The sequence below is a fragment of the Bombus impatiens genome, unplaced genomic scaffold, assembly GCF_000188095.3.
Source record: "Bombus impatiens unplaced genomic scaffold, BIMP_2.2 scf_0967, whole genome shotgun sequence".
Lineage (NCBI taxonomy): Eukaryota > Metazoa > Arthropoda > Insecta > Hymenoptera > Apidae > Bombus > Bombus impatiens.
In genome coordinates, this window is record NT_177386.1 from 48,753 (window position 1) to 68,712 (window position 19,960).

The window sequence follows — 19,960 nt, forward strand, 5'->3', positions numbered from 1 at the left end:
CTTTCTTTTTACGTTCCTCTTCTTGCTTTAATTTCTCAGCCTCTTCTTTCTTTTTACGTTCCTCTTCTTGCTTTAATTTATCAGCTTCTTTCTGCTTGCGTTCTTCCTCTTTTTGTTTCAATATCTCAGCCTCTTCCTTTTTCTTACGTTCCTCTTCTTCTTGCTTCAGTTTCTCAGCTTCTTCCTTTTTCTTACGTTCCTCTTCCTCTTGCTTCAGTTTCTCAGCTTCTTCCTTTTTCTTACGTTCCTCTTCCTCCTGCTTCAGTTTTTCAGCTTCTTCCTTTTTCTTACGTTCCTCTTCCTCCTGCTTCAGTTTTTCAGCTTCTTCCTTTTTCTTACGTTCCTCTTCCTCCTGCTTCAGTTTTTCAGCTTCTTCCTTTTTCTTACGTTCCTCTTCCTCCTGCTTCAGTTTTTCAGCTTCTTCCTTTTTCTTACGTTCCTCTTCCTCCTGCTTCAGTTTTTCAGCTTCTTCCTTTTTCTTACGTTCCTCTTCCTCCTGCTTCAGTTTTTCAGCTTCTTCCTTTTTCTTACGTTCCTCTTCCTCCTGCTTCAGTTTTTCAGCTTCTTCCTTTTTCTTACGTTCCTCTTCCTCCTGCTTCAGTTTTTCAGCTTCTTCCTTTTTCTTACGTTCCTCTTCCTCCTGCTTCAGTTTTTCAGCTTCTTCCTTTTTCTTACGTTCCTCTTCCTCCTGCTTCAGTTTTTCAGCTTCTTCCTTTTTCTTACGTTCCTCTTCCTCCTGCTTCAGTTTTTCAGCTTCTTCCTTTTTCTTACGTTCCTCTTCCTCCTGCTTCAGTTTCTCAGTTTTCTTCTTCTCCTCCTCTTCTCTCAACTGTTGTTCTTCCTCCCGTTTCTTTTCTTCCTCTTTATGTTTCTGTTTGTCAACTTCCTCTTCCTTCTTACGTTCATCCTCGTCCTTGTCCATTATTTTCATTTCTTCTTCAACTTCTTCTTTCTCTTTCTTCTTACCTTTCTTTTTCTCTTTATCCTCCTCCCACACTACCTGTACATTTAGCAATTTATCTCGAAGCAAGTTTATATCATTCATCAAATTCAAAATAGGCGTTTCGAGCTCCACAATCCCTTCTCCGCTTAAACTATCCTTCCACAGTGCTTCAACCTTCTTGATAGAATCTTCCAGCTCATACAAACTTATGTTCAAGGTTTTTAACACGCCATAAATTTCCGTAATCTCCAAATGTGAGGGTTCAGCTATAGGTTTATCAGCAGATTGCTCTCTAACAATCGCAATTGCCTTTCGAAGCATTTTCAATGATTCCATCGGCCCTTCTCCAATCTCTTGTTTATCTAAAACACTTTGAATTCCCTGCTTAAGTTGTTTAAGTGGCTTAGCCAACATATTCAAAGCTTCCTTCTCAATCTGAATCTCTAGACCTAGCAAACCTTTGTAACTTTCTATCTTATTATCAATCGACTCAATAGAATCGTTTACTTCTTTAATAGAGTGAATCAACTTCGTCGATATTCTTGTAACTTCTTCCATAGAAATAACACTCTCTTTCTTCTGCTTTTGCACTTCCTCACGTTGATCAGACAGAACAGCTTCCAAAGCAGCTTGTAATCCTTTCAACGGTTTCTCCAAGTTTTCAAGATATACAGTCGAAGATTCTTCCACTGTCATAATCTTCTCTTTCAGTTGCAACAGAGGTTCAGCCAAGTATCCAATTATAGTTTCTGTTATATTTGAGGCTAATTGTAATTTTTCAGCAGCTTGTTCTTCAATAAACGATATACTTTTCTCAAGATTAGATAATGAATCCACAATAGCATCGATACTAGCTTCTTCTTCCTCTATACTCATATCAGTCTTATTTTTCAGCACTAGGAAGCTTTCCTGCACGTCAGCTAATGGTTGCACCAATGTCTTCACTATCTCATATTCATTTTCCTTCTCTGCTTTCGTATTTTTAATAATATTTTCTTCCATTTCAATGATTGTCGATTTTATAACTTCCACCGGTTGCACCAATTTCTCAACGACAGACCAATCTGGTGTATCAATCCTCGACATCTCTTCAATAAGTCCAGGCTCAGGTTCCACCACAACGCACTCTCGAATCTCAGCAATAGATCTTTCTATTTCTTGTAGAGGAACTGCCAAACATTCTGTGATCCAATGACTCGATTCTTCTGGCATTGGTTCCACTTCAGGAGACATCACTCGTTCTTCAAGTACAGAAATGCTTCGGTGCAGAATTATCAAGGGCTCAGCTAAAGCAGATAACAAAGACACCTCATCAACTGGTCGATCTTCCACAGATTCAACCAATATGCGATCTTCGATTAATGCAATCGAATTGCAAAGTTCTTCTAAAGGTTCAATTAATGGATTTAGTGTAGTTTCTGGCTTTCCCCCACTATCAAAAGATTTCTCTTTCGCAGATTCAATGGCTGTTTGCTCGTTGATAACAGACACAGCTACGTTTTTTAGTTCTAATAAAGGCTGTGCCATAGCCTTCAATAAAGAAATGTCCTCTCTTTCGGATAACGTCAGAGCAATCTCATTCGCGTCCATTGATTTTCTTTCTTCGACGATTATCGCCAGACACTCTTTTAACTCACTGAGCGGCTTAGCCAAACTCTTCAAAGTTTGTGTTTCTTCTTCAGAAATTGAAAGAGCCATTTCTGAGGGCGATTCTACGGTACCTTGATCCACAATCATCGGTTCTGTGACTTGAACATTTGTTTCTTCAACAACATCCGCCCAAGTCTTCAAAGACGAGGCTTCTTCTGAGATAGTATCTGCTGCTGGTTCGATAATTATCTGTTGTTGATCGATAGTGGCAGCACGTTTTACTAAATCGTGAAGAGTCTTTGCAAATGTTTCAAATGCCGCGACACTTTCAGTTTTAGAGAATTCTTCTGAAAATTCTGGAGCAAATTCAACGGCCCGTTGAATAGCAGCCACAGAAGTTCTTAAGTCTGTCAACGTCCATGCCATTGTCTTCAATTGAGAAGCATTGCCAGTCTCTGACATACTTTGCATGCCCTCTTCTACCATCATATGCTCTTCAATCACTGCGATTGATTTCTGGAACTCCTCGAGTATTGGTTTTAAAGTTGTCTTTTCAAATGATACCTTATCAGTTTCTAAACTCTTCGTATCGTGCTCTATCACATGTTCTCCTTGAATCGCAGCAACGAAACATTGTTCTAATCGTTGCAACGGTGGGATAAGTTCGGTTAATATCGTCATAGGTTTCTTCGTATCCGATGTTTCCAATATTTCAGCTTCTTGAAGCTTAATCTCTGCCATAGTCGAAATGGATTCTTGTAATAACTTGGCAGGAACAGTAACTGTTTCTGAAATTTGAGCTTCAAGTTTCTGTGGTGTCTCTAATTGAATCGTTCCTATAATTGTAGCAATCACTTTTGGTTTTGAGATAGTCGCAGAACATTGTTTTCTGAACTCTTCCACAGCTTTTCCAAATGCTTGCAACGCAGACGCGTTTTCGACGTCTAGAATTTGTTCGCCAGGTTTTTCTATAGTTGTCAATTGTTGCACCACAGCTACGGACGTTCTTAAATCACTTAATGATCTTTCTAGATTTTTTATTACAGCAAAGTCTTCAGTATCTCCTGTTAAACTTAAAGTTTCCTTGGCAAAAACCAGTTGCTTCTGAATTTCTGCCACGTTTTTGTTAAGTTCTTCTAATGTCAATTTAATTGGTAATTCTTGTAAAGCTGGAATTGCTTGAGAAATTTCTTTGACAGTTTCGTATTTTGTTACTGCTTCTTGCTGCATGGCTGATAAGAACGATTCTTCGAGTTTGTGCAATGGTTGCACCATGCTCAAGAAGAGTACAACTTCTTCTTCTTTCTTCTTCCCCAATATTTCACTTTGTTTGTCTATATTCAAAATTGTAGTTTGCAGCTCGTTAATAGGTTCAATGACAGTTTTTACAAAATCTTCGACCACTTTGTTCTTCGCCGGAACTTCTTCAGATTTCTTCACTTCGTATTGTTTGACTGCAGCTAACAGTTTTTCTCCAGTTTCTTCCATCGATCGTGCAAAAGCTTCCAATCGAGACTTTTCTTCACCTGTCCTCAATTCTTTTGTTTGATCTTGCTGAGCAATTGTTATTTCCTGAACAGCTGCCACAGACAATTTCATCTGTTCTAAAGACTTCTCTGCTGCTAGCATCATGCTAACTTCACTAACTTCTCCTGAAATTGTCGCGGTTTCACTCGTTTGCTGTTGAATAGTAATGATGGATTTCTGGAATTCTTCCAATACAGGTTGTAAATTTAATTTATCAACAGGAATTTCACTCTTCTTCAACTCCTTTGTAGTCTCTTCTTCTAGCACTTTACCTTCTAGCAATGCAGTCTGTAAAGCTTGTTCCAATATATTCAATGGTTCTATAAGAACATTTAATTTCACATTAGTTTTCTCTTTAGGGATTTTCAATTCTTCTACCTGCTGCATTTTCTCTTCTTCAATGTGAGAAAGCGACTCGCGTAGAACATGAACCGTATTACTTATCTTCTGAAGAATTTCAACATCCACCATCTTTGCTTGTTGCTTCTCAGCTTCTTCCAACTTCTTTTCTACTTTCTTCTGACTTATCACTGCTGAACATCTTTCTTCTAACTGCTCTATCGATTTAGCGAAAGCTTCCAAGGCAGATTTCTTCTGAGTCTTTATTTCTTCAGTCTCTTCCGAAGAAAGCGTGAATACATGTTGAACAGCGATAGTAGCTGTTTCTAGTTCTTCAAGTGCTTTATTTAAATCCTTCGCAGTCTCTAATTTTGAAGATTCTTCAAAGCTCGTAGCTAACTGTTCTTGAATATTAACAATGCTTTCTTTTAATTCTTGCAAAATTGGTCGAAGGACAATAGTCTGTGGAGTTTCTCTTTGAATTTGTTCCACGGATTCAAGTTTCTGGTCACTTGCTTGTTGAACCATGTTCACCAAAGATCTTTCTAACTGTTGTAGAGGATGCATTAAAGGAGTCAAAGTTTGCACATTCCCTTTTTGCAATTCTAACGTGCCAATTTCTTCAGTGCTGTCTTCCTGTATCTTCATAATAGTCTCGTGCAGCGTGTGAATCGGCACGATAATCGTCTCGAGAACTCGTATCTCTAGTTTTTCAGCTTCCATCGACTCCATCACTGTCTCCTTCGCGTCCACTTGATGCTGACTGACCATAGCCATGCATTCTTCTAGTTCTTGCACCGATTTCGCGAAGTGTCGCAGCGCTGTCACCTTCTCTGTCTCCGACAGTGTTTCTTCTACGCCTGGTTCAGTGGATACCACACTCTGAATGATCGCGAGAGAAGAATTCAAGTCTTCCAGCGATTTTTCCGTGGCTTGCATGATAGAAGCCTCCTCAATGGAGTGCTCTGCCACTGTTTGCAATTTTACTTGTTCTTGTACCGATGCTACGCATTTCTGAAGTTCTTCCACGATAGGTTGAATAGCCAGTTTTTGCAAAGGTGGAGCTGCTTGAGATATTTCCTCAATTTTGTTGAGTTCCATCGAGATTGCCTGTTGAACAGTGGAAGATAGCGAAGTTTCTAATCTTTGTAATGGTTCTACCAGGATCTTCAAAGCACTTTCTGATGCAGCCATTTTAGAAGAATCGAGAGCTTCCACTTGTTGCAATTTTTCTTCTTCGATTTTGATAATAGTTTCCCTAAGTAGTTGAAGAGGACTGACAGCCATGTCTAGTATCTCCACTTGAGACTCTTTTATTTTTTTGGGGACTAGTTGTATGCCAATCTGTTGCTGGGAAATTACAGCTAAACACTTTTCACCGATTTCTTCCACAGATTTTGCGAACGATTTTAGAATTGAAGTTTTGTCTACGTCTGATAAATTACCCGTTTGTTCAGTCTCCAATATTATCTCCTTAATAGCTGCTACTGAAGATTTCATTTGTTCCAAGGGTTCTTCTATAGTCTTCGCGACAGAACCCACCAATTTATCTTTCGATTCTTCCTTAGTAGGTTCCAAAGAAACTTGTTCTTGAATTACACCAATAGACTTTTCTAACTGCTGTAAAACAGGCCCGACATTCAACTTCATAGAGGATTGGACATCCTCCAAGTCTGATGTAGATTCGTCTTTAACGATGCTCGTCTCTTGAACAGCCACTGACAAAGATTTTTCTAATTGTTCCAAAGGTTCGACCAACGTATGTAAAACACCAGCGATTTCTTTCGTTTCTGACATAATTAAAGTTTCAGTCTCTTGTGCCTGTTGTTCGTCAAGTTTGGAAATGGTCTCACGTAAAATTTGAATTGGACTTGCTATATTATCGAGAGCTTGCTGTCCAAACTCTTGTATATCTATTTTAGCAACTTGTGGCTGTTGCAGAGTACTAATTTCAACTTTTTGTTGACTAGAAATCACCGAAGACACATTTGCTATCTTTTCCACACACTTGGCAAGCGTTTTCAGGGCTGTTGTTTTCTCTTCACTGGTTAATTCTTTGGTTTCTTCTGCCTCAAGTGTTTGAATGGCTGTCACAGCAGATTTAAGAGTTTTTAATGGACTTTCTATCAATTCGGCAACAGAAGCTTCCACTTTTTTAGTGGACACATCAAGTTTCTTCGGTTGTACAGCTATCTGTTCTTCTATCATAACAATTGATTTCTGCAGTTCTTCCAATACAGGACTAACCTTTAATTGCTCCGTAGGTAAAGTAGTACTCTTTATTTCTTCAGTCTTTTCATCTTTCGAAGGATGAATTTGTTGAATTGCTGTGCATAATAATTGTTCCAATTCTTCTAAAGGATGCACCAGAGGTTTCAAAGCTTCTACTACGTTTTTGCTTGTTTCATCTAAAGCTCGTACCTCATCAGTCTTCTGTTCTTCAATCTTAGAAGCTGTTTCACGCAAGAGTTGAATAGGCTGACTCATCATTTCTAAAACTTGCTCCAATTCTTCTTTTCGAATTTTTTCTGGAGATTCTATCTTTACTGGAGGAGAACTAACAATCGCTGTACATTTTTCTCTTAATTCATTCACCGATTCAATGAATGTTTCGACTGCCGGTGTCTCTTCTATATTGGAAAATGTTCCTGCCCTTTCAGTTTCAAATGTTACTATTTTTTGCACCGCACCGATTGACAATTTGAGATTTTCTAGCGATTTGTCAATTTCTTTTACAATTAACGCCTTATCCTCTAATTCGTTCATTTCTTCATTCGCTTCGAGGATCATTTCTTCTTGAATTGCGGCGATGGACCTCTCCAATTCTTCTAGAATATTGGCTACTGGTAGCGATTGCAAAAATGGAACGTTTGATTGTGTTTCTTCCGTAATTTCTTCATGTTCTACAGTTTGTTGCTGAGAAGAGATATCCAAAGATTGTTTCAATTTTTCCAAAGGATCAATAATAGTACTCAAGATAATTGCAGCTGTCTTTGTAGGCAAATCCAATTGTTCAGTTTCTTCCAATTTCTCTTCCTCGATCTTTGCAATCGCTTCACGAAGATTTTGTATTGGACTGACTATCTTCTTCGCGATATCTGCTTCTAATTTTTGTTGTTTGGTTAATTCAGCTGATTCTATCGAAGGCGGAGCAGAACCAAGTGACGAGGCATCCTCTGGTTTCATTTGTTCTTGAGAGACCATGAGGACTTCTATCAGTTCTTCGAGAGGTTTCGCTGTGGTTTCCTCGATATCCAAATTTTCTTCTTTCGTTTTCGTCATCACTTTGATTTCTTCGACCACTTTCATACTCTTCGTTTCAGCAGTCTGTTGAATGACCTTTACGAGTTCAGAAATCGCTTCGTTTACATTTTGTGCGTTTCCACGTAGTGGAATACAATCTGTAGGAAGCTGAGAAGTTGCTTCTTGGATAGAAGAGAGTTCACGTTGAAGAGATTTTAGAGGTTCTGAAAGTATTTGCAAGGATACCATTACGTTTTCTTTCAGTGCTGGTGCTAACTCCTTTTGGGTCAAACGAAGAATCTTTTCTGTGGCTTGATCTACGTTTATTAAGGATTCCAGCAGATGAACAAATTGCGTTTTAAGTTCTGAGATTGAAGAGGAAGATAATGTGTTTTGAATTGATGAGCTGGTTGCTTTTAAATCGTAAAGGATTTGTATGAGGGCTGTTAATTCTCGAATTCTTCGTTTCTCTTCTTCCGATCTCGAGGAAAGAGGTTCGTCTAGAGCTACAGACACGAGACTGGTTAGTTCTTTGAAAGGTTGTTGTAGAGCATTGATCAGCGAGCCTGTCTTTTGTATCAGACTGATTTTTGCCTGTTTTCTTTCCTCCTCTGCCATTTCTTCTGCCTTTGCTAAGTCTTCTATGCGTTCTAAAGCTTCCATTATCTCTCTTTGTCTTTCTGCCTCGTTTGATTCTTTAAATGCTGATTCTCTTGTTTCTTCTTTTGTTTTCTCTAGTGATTCTTCTACGACTCTTTCTGTTTTTAGTGTTTCCTCTACTTTTTCAAATACTTGCTCTTTAGTATCATGCTTTTGTTTTAATTCTTCGGATTTTTTAGATTCTTCTATTTTTATTTCTTGACTTGCCACTTCTGCTTTTTCAATTTTTCCTTCCTCCATTCTTTCGACTGCTGTTTCAGTCCTTCTTTTTTTTTGTTCTGGTTCTATCGTTTGTGCGATTATTTCTTCCACAGATTCTTCAACACCAGATGCTCCTTTTAATTTTTCTGTTACAGCCACTTTTTCAGACGATGTTGTTTTTTCGTCTACAGTTTTAACCGGCAGTGCTACTTCATCTGTTAAAATTTCTATTTTTTTTTCATCTATCAACTTTTCGGTTTCGTCAAGCGGAGCTTCTACTTTTACCATAGCCTTTGGCATTTCTTCCGTCATCTGCGGCACAGTTTCGACTTCTTCCTCTTTTATCGATAGTTTCTCTGTCATATCAAATAATATTTGGCCAGCACCTTCTGTTGTCTCTTCGGAAAACACTTCAACCCTTTCCACTGCTTTCGACAATTCTTCTGTTGATTTGTGTATTACTACTGATTCTCCTTCTTTCGTTATCTCCAGATCTCCAGCTTTTTCTTCTTTCATTCCTTCAACCGACACGACCTTTCCGACGTTCATTACCTTAATACTTTCAACTTTACTCTCTTGTACCAATTCAGGGGATACAACTGCTGCTTCAAGAGCCATAACTGTTTCATCTTTCATTTCTTTCAGAACTTCAAGTTCTTCTTCTACCAATTCAGGAGATTCAAGTGTTTCCGTTCCCATTATTTGGAGAGTGCCGAGTATTCCCTCTTCAGTTACTTCAAGAGCTTTAGCTTTCTCTTCTGTTGTCCCTTCAAGAAGTTCGACTTTTCCTTCTGCCACTCCTTCAAAAGTTTCAACTTTTTCTTTTCCCATTACTTGGAGGACTCTGTTCTTTTCCTCTTCAGTTACTTCAAGAGCTGTAGCTTTCTCTTCTGCTGTCCCCTCAAAAAGTTCGATTTTTCCTTCTGCCACTCCTTCAAGGGTTTCAACTTTTTCCTTTCCCATTACTTGAAGAACTTTCACTTTTTCTGCTTCTGTTACCTCAAGAGCTTTAGCTTTCTCTTCTGTTGTCCCTTCAAGAAGTTCGACTTTCCCTTCTGTCACCCCTTCAAGGGTTTCAACTTTTTCTTTTCCCATTACTTGGAGAACTTTGATCTTTTCCTCTTCAGTTACTTCGAGAGCTGTAGCTTTCTCTTCTGTTGCCCCCTCAAAAAGTTCGACTTTCCCTTCTGCCACTCCTTCAAGAGTTTCAACTTTTTCTTTTCCCATTACATGAAGAACTTTGATCTTCTCTGCTTCTGTTACTTCAAGAGCTTTAGCTTTCTCTTCTGTTGTGCCCTCAAAAAGTTCGACTTTTCCTTCTGTCGCTTCTTCGAGGATTTCAACTTTTTCTTTTCCCATTACTTGGAGAACTTTGATCTTTTCCTCTTCAGTTACTTCGAGAGCTGTAGCTTTCTCTTCTGCTGTCCCCTCAAAAAGTTCGATTTTTCCTTCTGCCACTCCTTCAAGGTTTTCAACTTTTTCTTTTCCCATTACTTGGAGAACTTTGGTTTCTCCTTCTTCAGTTACCTCAAGGGCTTTAGCTTTCTCTTCTGTTGTCCCTTCAAGAAGTTCGACTTTCCCTTCTGTCGGTCCTTCAAGGGTTCCAACTTTTTCTTTTCCCATTACTTGAAGAACTTTGACCTTCTCTGCTTCTGTTACTTCAAGAGCTTGAGCTTTCGCTTCTGTTGTCCCCTCAAGAAGTTCGACTTTTTCTTCTGTCACCCCTTCAAAGGTTTCAACTTTTTCTTTTCCCATTACTTGGAGGACTCTGTTCTTTTCCTCTTCAGTTACTTCAAGAGCTGTAGCTTTCTCTTCTGCTGTCCCCTCAAAAAGTTCGATTTTTCCTTCTGCCACTCCTTCAAGGGTTTCAACTTTTTCTTTTCCCATTACTTGGAGAACTTTGATCTTTTCCTCTTCAGTTACTTCAAGAGCTGTAGCTTTCTCTTCTGCTGTCCCCTCAAAAAGATCGATTTTTCCTTCTGCCACTCCTTCAAGGGTTTCAACTTTTTCTTTTCCCATTACTTGGAGAACTTTGATCTTTTCCTCTTCAGTTACTTCAAGAGCTGTAGCTTTCTCTTCTGCTGTCCCCTCAAAAAGATCGATTTTTCCTTCTGCCACTCCTTCAAGGGTTTCAACTTTTTCTTTTCCCATTACTTGGAGAACTTTGATCTTTTCCTCTTCAGTTACTTCAAGAGCTGTAGCTTTCTCTTCTGCTGTCCCCTCAAAAAGATCGATTTTTCCTTCTGCCACTCCTTCAAGGGTTTCAACTTTTTCTTTTCCCATTACTTGGAGAACTTTGATCTTTTCCTCTTCAGTTACTTCAAGAGCTGTAGCTTTCTCTTCTGCTGTCCCCTCAAAAAGTTCGATTTTTCCTTCTGCCACTCCTTCAAGGGTTTCAACTTTTTCTTTTCCCATTACTTGGAGAACTTTGGTTTCTCCTTCTTCAGTTACCTCAAGGGCTTTAGCTTTCTCTTCTGTTGTTCCTTCAAGAAGTTCGACTTTCCCTTCTGTCGGTCCTTCAAGGGTTTCAACTTTTTCTTTTCCCATTACTTGGAGAACTTTGTTCTTTTCCTCTTCAGTTACTTCGAGAGCTGTAGCTTTTTCTTCTGTTGCCCCCTGAAGAAGTTCGACTTTCCCTTCTGTCGCTCCTTCAAGGGTTTCAATTTTTTCTTTTCCCATTACTTGGAGAACTTTGGTTTCTCCTTTTTCAGTTACCTCAACAGCTTTAGCTTTCTCTTCTGTTGTTCCTTCAAGAAGTTCGACTTTCCCTTCTGTCGGTCCTTCAAGGGTTTCAACTTTTTCTTTTCCCATTACTTGGAGAACTTTGATCTTTTCCTCTTCAGTTACTTCAAGAGCTTGAGCTTTCTTTTCTGTTGTCCCCTCAAGAAGTTCGACTTTTCCTTCTGTCACTCCTTCAAAAGTTTCAACTTTTTCTTTTCCCATTACTTGAAGAACTTTGATCTGTCCCTCTTCAGTTGTTTCACGCGCTTTTGTTGTTTCCTCTTTCATTGCTTTGAGCTTTCTTTTCTGTTGTCCCCTCAAGAAGTTCGACTTTTCCTTCTGTCACTCCTTCAAAAGTTTCAACTTTTTCTTTTCCCATTACTTGAAGAACTTTGATCTGTCCCTCTTCAGTTGTTTCACGCGCTTTTGTTGTTTCCTCTTTCATTGCTTCGAAGGTATCGAGCTTTTCTTCTTTCGTTGTTTCCGGACCTTTAATCTTTTCTGCTGTTTGTTCTCGAAGCTCCTGAATTTTCTCTTCAGATTCTATTTCCTCTATTTTCAATCGTTCTTCTTCAGGTGGTATTTTTTCAATAGTTAACACACTTTCCACTTCTTCCCTTGAAACTTCAATGATCTCATCCACAATAGTTTCAATCTGTGTAATAGTAATAGGGACATCAGGTGAAATATTCTCTTCTTTCTCTTCTGTCATAGTTTTCTCTACATTCGCCACCATTTCAATTTCTCTTATAGAATCGTTCACACTCTCCAAAACATCCACCATAGCAGACAAGGTTTCGACAAGCGAAGAACCTTCAGAAGCTCGTTCTCTTATTAACCTGACCCGATGAAGAGACAAAGAGGAAGCCAACTCTGTCGTAGAATTAGCCAGAGCCTGAAGAAGAGTCACAGTCTGGACGGAAACAGAGGATATCGATTTCTGATTAATTTTTTCCTTTAATACATTCAAAGCTGACCTAAGTTGATTAGTCGGATACAAAAATCCTTCAACGATAGCTTCTTCATCTACCGCTTGCTCAGTGAACGTTTGCATGAAATGTGTTTCTGATAACGTAATTTGCTTCTCTAAAGCTTCTAACGACTTCGAAATCACTTGATGAACAGATTTATCCACATTCTTATCCAAAACTGCAATTGTATTCTTCAAATGATTAAACGAACTCGACAGATTATATTGAAGAGTAAATTCGTTGCTAGATCTTCTTGAATAATCAGTCCCACCAATTTGTTGTTGAACAGAGATAGTAGCATTCTTCAGTGAACTCAATGCACCTTCAAAAAGTGTGGCTCCTTCTAAATTAGAAATTCTTTCCAAAATGGTTGAAGTTTGTCTTTGTAAACCTTCGACTGCCTTTGAAATAACGCTTCGTCTTTCGTCCAACAAAGCTGATTCTGGGACTAAACTTTTTCTGCTACTTTGAACGACCGAAAGACTGCTCAAAAATTCCACTAAAGGTTCAACAAGAGTTCGAAATTCAACAATAATTTCTCTTCGCTGATCTAAGAGCTCAAGCTCTTGCGAAGTCACGTTTACTGTGTTTAGTAAATAATCCAAAGGCTTCACCAGAATTCTGGCTACATCTGTCTCCAGAGTAACATCAGCTTGAGCTTCAAGAATTTTCATTTGTTCCTCGATATTTTCCAAAGGTTTCGAGATCTCACGAAGAGATCCAAGAAGCTCTTGCCTAGAATGAATATCTTTCACAACGATTGGTACCGTATCTTTGATATCTCTAAGAAGATTCAAAATAGGTTCACAATTTTTCTTCAGATCAGAATTTTGATCAAGCTTCTCGATTGCACTATTGATCACTTCGGATTCGATCACGTTCAATGGATGAATTAAATGGTTCAAGATTAATAGTTCTTGGGCACCATGCTGGTGTGATTGCTGCAGAACTTTCTGAAGATTGTTCAAAGGTTGGAGAAGGTTCTTTAGCACAGATACAGTCTGACTAACTATTTCTTCGTAGGAATTAACCGATGTTCCATAGGTTCCAGTTGTCACTCTCATCTCAGAAATCGTCTTCATAAGTTCTTCCACGGAATTAGCTAATATAGAAACTGGAACAATGGTAGTTCCAGCTGTAGGTTCTTCAAAATCTTCCAAAATCCCTGTTATATCTATCTGAACACTTTCCAGCGTTTTGAACAAGGAAACAACCAAGCTCTTTGCTTCTTCTTCTTTCTTCGCTTTCTTCATATCTTTCTTTTCCTTTGGTAATTCCTCTATCGTTGTAATTAACTGTTCTGTTCTTTGAGAACTTTCTTCGACTGCAGTCTGTTCAGCTATCGATTCAGTAAACTGCGTTTCAAGCAATATCGTAGTGCTTTCCATTAGAGTTGCCTCAGGAATGGTTTCTTGGGAAACGTGTGCTGTAATTTCTTCTCTTTCTGGAAGAACAGTCTCCTGAGGAATGGACTCTTCTTGAATGGTTTCTTGAGACGTCGTTGCTTCCACCATCTTCTCTTGAGTCATTGATTGTACCATTTCTTTCAATTCTTTCCTGTAAAGAGCCTCTTTGATAGAAATAGGTATCTGATTTTCAATTTCTTCCACGATATCCACTATAGGTCGAAGTGTTTCTTCTTCAGGGTGGTCTTTAAGAATGTCCATGATAGTCTGCAGGAGATACTTCATTGGTCTGCCCAATTCCTCCAAAGTTGTCAAATCTGCTGGTTCGTGGTACATCGATATAGCATTTCGTAACCTTGTTAAAGGTTCACGAAGATCTACCAATGCCTCTATCAAATTTTCGTCACTTGGAGGTTCAGAATACGATGTTTCAATAGCAATTTTGTTTACGTCTTTCTTCAATTCGTCGACGGTTGAACTTAAAGCAGATTCTTCTTCGTCCTTCGTGCTTTCTTCAGATGTGTTTGATAACCAATGTTTCATAGGATATAAGGATCGAGAGATCCTATCTGCTAAACCAAACGACTGATCTTTCTGTTTCTTTGGTTCTTCCTTTTTCGGAATTAATTTTTCTGCTTCTCTTTTAGCTTTCTTTTTTGATGTCTCCCTTGCAATTAATGGCGTGTCTTTCTCTATTTCTTCGAGTAATTCCAAAACTGGAAGAATTACGTCTGTTCTTGCGTCGGTGTTTACCATAGTTTGAACCAGTCTCTTCAATTTCTCGATTGGATTTATCAAATCTTTTAAAATTTGCTCCTCTTCAGGTTCATGTTCTTGGGTCAATAAAGATCTCTGCAAACTCAACAGACATTCTTTTAATAAAGAAACCTGTTCTACAATCTGTTCGTCCACTGGATTCTTTAAATTAGCAATCGCTACCGCTGAAGATCCAATATTCTGCCTTAGATCTTCTACAGATATTGTTAGACACGAGGTATAATTAGGATAGCTCTTTTCTTGCCTTTCTAACGTCGAAGACAAAGCAAAGTGAATATTACTGAGATTCTGATCGATGTTCAAACTGTCCAAAATATGTTTTGTCGCTTCTTCGGCCTCCACTAACTGAGATATTGTCTTTGGTAATTGAGTTTCAATCTCTTCTATCATTTTCCAAAGATCTTTCATCGAATTGATATCTTCTTGTGACGCGGAGTGTTTTAATGCTTTCGATACAACGATCTTCAGCTTTTCTACTGGGATCGACATTTTACGAATCACTGGAAGCTCCTGGAAAGTCCTTCCTTTGGAAACAAGAGCCGTTTGAAGATCCAGCAATGGTTCCTTCAGATCTATCAAGCTATTTATCGTTTCATCTTCCCTCAAGGTCATCGCTGTATGAACCGCGTCAGATATATATTGTCTGAGCTCTACGAGACAAACAGCTATTTCGGAAGAAGCTAATAATTTTTGAGAACTAGCTGCTCCGTTTGTAACAGATTCGACGTCTTCTATATTCTGTAGAGCAGTGCTTAAAGCTGCTTGAACATCTATTAAAGGATCCAGGACTCTATCTGTCAAATTGTGAGGCTGTTCCTGTATCGATTTCGAAGATGTACCTTCTTCCAATTCGCTGTCCGTTTTATAAATAATCCGCTCGATGTTATTAACCATTTCCAATATAGACTGCAAAGAATTCTCGTTCAAATTAGTTATTGTTGATTTCAACTGAGAAATGGCAGGTTCCAGGAGTTTAGATATCGTTTCAGAATTCTCCGCGGTGGAAATCGAGGTTAGAGCGCACTGAAGAGAATACAAAGGACCTTCGAGATTTGTCAGAGATTCCAGGCCAATTTCTCGTCTTTGTGGTGTCCTCAGTCTTCTGTACATCTCGTCAATTCGGTCGAAAATGGAGCAGAGTCGAGGATCCAGAGTATCAGCAATGTTTTCGTACGTTTTCAACGTTTCCTGAAGGCTCAATCTCACTTCCCTTAGAATATCTTCCTTGGGCTCTTCGACTATCCTTTTCTGATCTTCCATTGGCTTCTTGTCTTTTACTCTTTGACTTTCAACGATTGTTTGTTCAGCGGATTCTTGAAGAGACTCGATCAATTTCGTTCGATGCTCGGATAAGATGCCCCTCGTTTCGTAAGTCTCCAAGGCAGACTTTAACGTGTCTAATTTTGCTTTTAATTCGCGCGTTGGAGGAATAAGTTCTTCTGCAATTTTAGAAGCACCGTCTGCTTTTGCTTCGATGCTGGAAAACCTACTGAGAGCTCGCGCCATGTCTTCTATAGACTTCGAAAGAGATTCAACGACTACCGTATCCACAGTTTCTATCGTTCCTTTAGTTGGATCCACGGAAACGTCGCTCAAAAAGAGATCCAAAGTATTGAGAATATCTTCCAAGCTCGCTACCAATCTTGTAGTTCGTTTATCCACAGTTAATACATTCCTGACATTTTCATCGAGCTTAGAAACTGCAGAAATCATCCTGATTAAAGCGATCGGTCTCTCGCCCTTTGCTCGTCCAGTTAGCTCATGTTCGAGCTTCGTGATTCCCATAAGAATCTCATCCACTGGGTCCGTCAGGCTTTCCAAAATCGCAATTAAATCCATCTTACGATTTTTCACGTTTTCCTGACGTTCTATTAATTCCATTCCACGAAGAAGCTCTTCTGTCGGACCACCGATAGCTTCCAATAAAGAAATTCGAATGGTTTGATTCAAAGATCTATCACCCGCGTTCTTCAATGCTTTTGACTCTATAGAAGACACTTCTTCGCATAAGTTTTGAATAGGTTTGATAACGTTCTTCGTCACGATCATCTTACACTCTTCTTCGCTACCAGCGTTCAATTTAGTTTCCAGATTGTCGATGCTCACTAAAGTGTCTCTAACGATAAAAACAGGTTCTTTCAGCCTCCTCATATTGTCCAACAATCTTTCCTTGTTACTTTTCGATAATGATTTTTCAGATTCACTGGTCGTCTGTTTCTTCTCGCTAGATTTATCAGCCACGTCTTCTACGTATGGTTCTTCGGTCTTGTTTATAGACTCTATACGTTGAAGCATCTCGGTATTGGCGCCTGTTGACCCACTTTTTCTTCGTTTTCCATCGATTTCGCTGCCAATGGACGACTCTTCCGAGCTACCTTTTTCTCTTTTATGCTTCTTCTTTCGGTGTTTTTTCTTCTTTGGGGCACCGGTGACGGAATCGAAGGAAGAATCTCCGCCTATTCCATCGTCTATGCTCGAGCCAGCTGTTTTCTCCGCGCTCAGACTGCGTTTCCTTTCTCGTCCGTCCTCGTACAATCTTTGAACTTGATTCTCTGAAATGGAAAGTCTAGCTGAAGACAGCGCATCAGCGAAAGTGTCGCTGTCGTCTTGTTTCAACGAGGAAACCGGTGACATTGGAGACACCGGTGAAAATGGTTCGTCTTTTTGAGCGCTGTGAAAGCTTTCTGATTCCATTTTGTGGCTCTTCTCGCTCTTTTCACTTTTGGACGAGGAGCTCGATTTTTTTCTCGGAGGTCTCGTCGGTGGTTTGTCATCTTCTTCCAGGCTATACCCGGCAGATCGTTTTAAAGAACTGCGAGAGTCTTGATCCGGAGAGGAAAAGACACGGGTTACGTCGTCCATGATCGATACGTCCTCGAAGTCGGCTTCTGTACGAAGATCGTCGCCATCTTCAGCGCTGACGAAATAATCCGGAGACACGTCGATCACCACTGCTTCCATTAACAGGTTTCCGGAATTCGAAGACTCCTTAACGAATCGCATTGGCGGCAGTTCGATCACGTTGTGCTCTATAAAACATAGGGAACGAAGTCTTGAAGATTATAATTTTGTTAGTTTTGAAGATTTCATCTTGCTGGTCTTTTATCGTTAGTTCTTGTTAGCCTCTTTTGTCGTTAGTTTATTGTTAGCTTTCTTATCGGCTTTCGTGAGAATTTAAAAGACGCAAAAGTTTAAAAAAAACGTTAAATAAGCGTTATATAATTCATAAATAAATATATAACATACTCTATTTGGTTTGCCAATTGTTTAAATTTAATGTCTAACATAATTGGTTATAATAACACAACAAGCATAATATTCACTTTATTTCATTTAATTCCGATAGACAAAGTTTCTGTAATGAATTTTGCGAAATTTTCTACACTCCTTGGTTTGCGATATTTGTTTAGGCGAATTACAGTTTGCACTGCGGAAGATAAAAAGGGAAAAGTATTGCAGCTAATATTCAACGAAAAATAGAAAAATAAAACAGAGTCACAAGGCATCGTATAATAAAACAATCATAAAATAATAACATACAAATGAAGTAATACGCATAATTATATTTATAATAGATAAAAGTCTACCCTTTTCCTCCAGGTACGTCCTATATCTTTTGTTATATCACGATAGTAATAAAATATTTGATGATTAAACTTCACATAGTATAAAAGTTTACCTGTTACGTGTTCGGATAATTGATCAGCGTACATCTCAACGATCTGAAGAGCTTCTTCCTCGGTGAGATCAGGTGTTTCGTATAAGCTAACGGAAACCTCTTTACCATCGAAACTGAAGGATACTTCTCCTCGATCGTCTAACGTGACGGAATGATCGGTTTGTGGTGTATCGTATAACTGGGACGTTCTTTCTTCGTGAATCGTTGAAAGTGACAAGTTCCTGGCGAGTTCGTGACCGTTTGGTGACAGTGGTTCTTTCGCTTCTTTTTGAACCGGGAGTTTATCTATGAAACATATATTTGCTGGATTTGCAACATACTTAGTGGATGTTTCATAGTTATAAAAAATTTACTGTCGCTAAAAATACACTAAAATTATTTATAACGTTGCCTAACTGTGCATCAACGCGAACATTTTATTCTTCGTTTAGATCCTACAATTTTATAAACTATTATGAAATTGAAATATTTCCAGCCATATGATATTCGCTCTTTCTATTAATAGTAGAACTTTGTCGTATACAGTAAATTTCTTTAAAGTAAATTTCTTTAACGTAAATTTCTTCAAAGTAAATTTCTTTAACGTAAATTTCTTTAAAGTAAATTTCTTCAAAGTAAATTTCTTTAAGGTAAATTTCTTTAAAGCATCTGTAGTACCTCGACAAACCAACTTACAAATTATGCCGTTTACGCGTCTCAATTTACGAAACGGTTACGCGTAAACATTTCATCCGATCTGATAAATGATCCTTAATTACAATAATTAGGATACCTTCGAAGCCAAGAAGGGACGCTGAACTGCTGACAGTTCCCATGCAATTTGTCGCTTCGCAGGTGTAAGTGCCCAAACAACAGGTGCCATCTTGTCCAGAAATGATCCTGTGAATATCTCCTGGCTTTAACTCGACGCCATCCTTGTACCATTTGAGAATCGGTTGAGGCACACCGATCACTTTGCACTCTAAATTTACCGCGCCTTCTTCCGATAATATGGCGCGCAAACTCTCAAGAAACTTGGGTTTCTTGTAGTGCTTGGGAATGATTAATTTGAGAAAACAGGAAGTGACGCTTTGACCGTGGTCGTTGGAAGCTACACACTTCCACTCGGCCTAAATCGTCACATCGTAAACGATTATTATTTATCCATTTAATCTGTTAACGTTTCAAATTTTCTTCTTCTTATTTTTCTAAACAGTTACTACTCACTTGATCGAGAAACTCGAGCTTTTGTACGTCGAGATGGCAAGTGCCAAGATTTTCCTTGGCAACCTGGTACTTCTCGTTCTCCTCCACTGGCTGGTCGTCCCTGTACCAAGCTAGGCTTGGCTCGGGCGAAATACTGACTGCGAAATTTACACAGACCAATGTTATTTGTAACTCGAAATTCTCTATCGATGACAGTCCCGTCTTTTATCTATGATCGCGTACCCAAAACGTTTAAAAGGTTGAAAGTCATACAGAATTTACGACGATATGATATTAGCGTAGGAAGATATTTTTCTGATAGTTTCAAGAAGTTTAGTTTCTGATATAAATATCACGTATTAGGTTGTCCGAAAGGTGTCTTTCGTTTTATAAGGAAATGATAGAAGCACAACGTTTTTTATTTTATATTATCTTGTCGAATGACGTACGATTCATTTTCTTCAGTTGAGGAAAACACCGCGACATTTCACAGACTTGCTTTCACGTTTGCGCGAAGGCGCATTGAAAGAAAGACACTTTCCGGACAACCTGATACGTTGATGTAGGTTTAGTAATGCTTTTACTCGTAACGTGAAATTTGTTATCTATGACAATCTTGCTTTTCACAGCTCTGTTAATGCAAGTATCGAAACGTGCATGAAATTTGGAAATTTGATGCTTTTAAGAAAATTGTAGCGTAATAACGATGTAATCGTGG

General features: G+C 38.8%; 1 protein-coding gene across 1 annotated transcript in view; it reads right to left on the minus strand.

Moving 5' to 3' along the window:
- The window catches only part of LOC100743398 (titin homolog), a 75,576-nt gene that overhangs the window by 37,421 nt on the left and 18,195 nt on the right, over nt 1-19,960 (minus strand). The window contains exons 10-14 of the mRNA XM_033323399.1: nt 19,264-19,400; nt 18,830-19,166; nt 18,058-18,342; nt 11,661-17,407; nt 41-11,503 (exon numbers count right to left, since the gene is read on the minus strand). Coding sequence (XP_033179290.1) covers nt 41-11,503; nt 11,661-17,407; nt 18,058-18,342; nt 18,830-19,166; nt 19,264-19,400 — 17,969 coding nt within the window. The remainder of the gene's footprint in view (nt 1-40; nt 11,504-11,660; nt 17,408-18,057; nt 18,343-18,829; nt 19,167-19,263; nt 19,401-19,960) is intronic.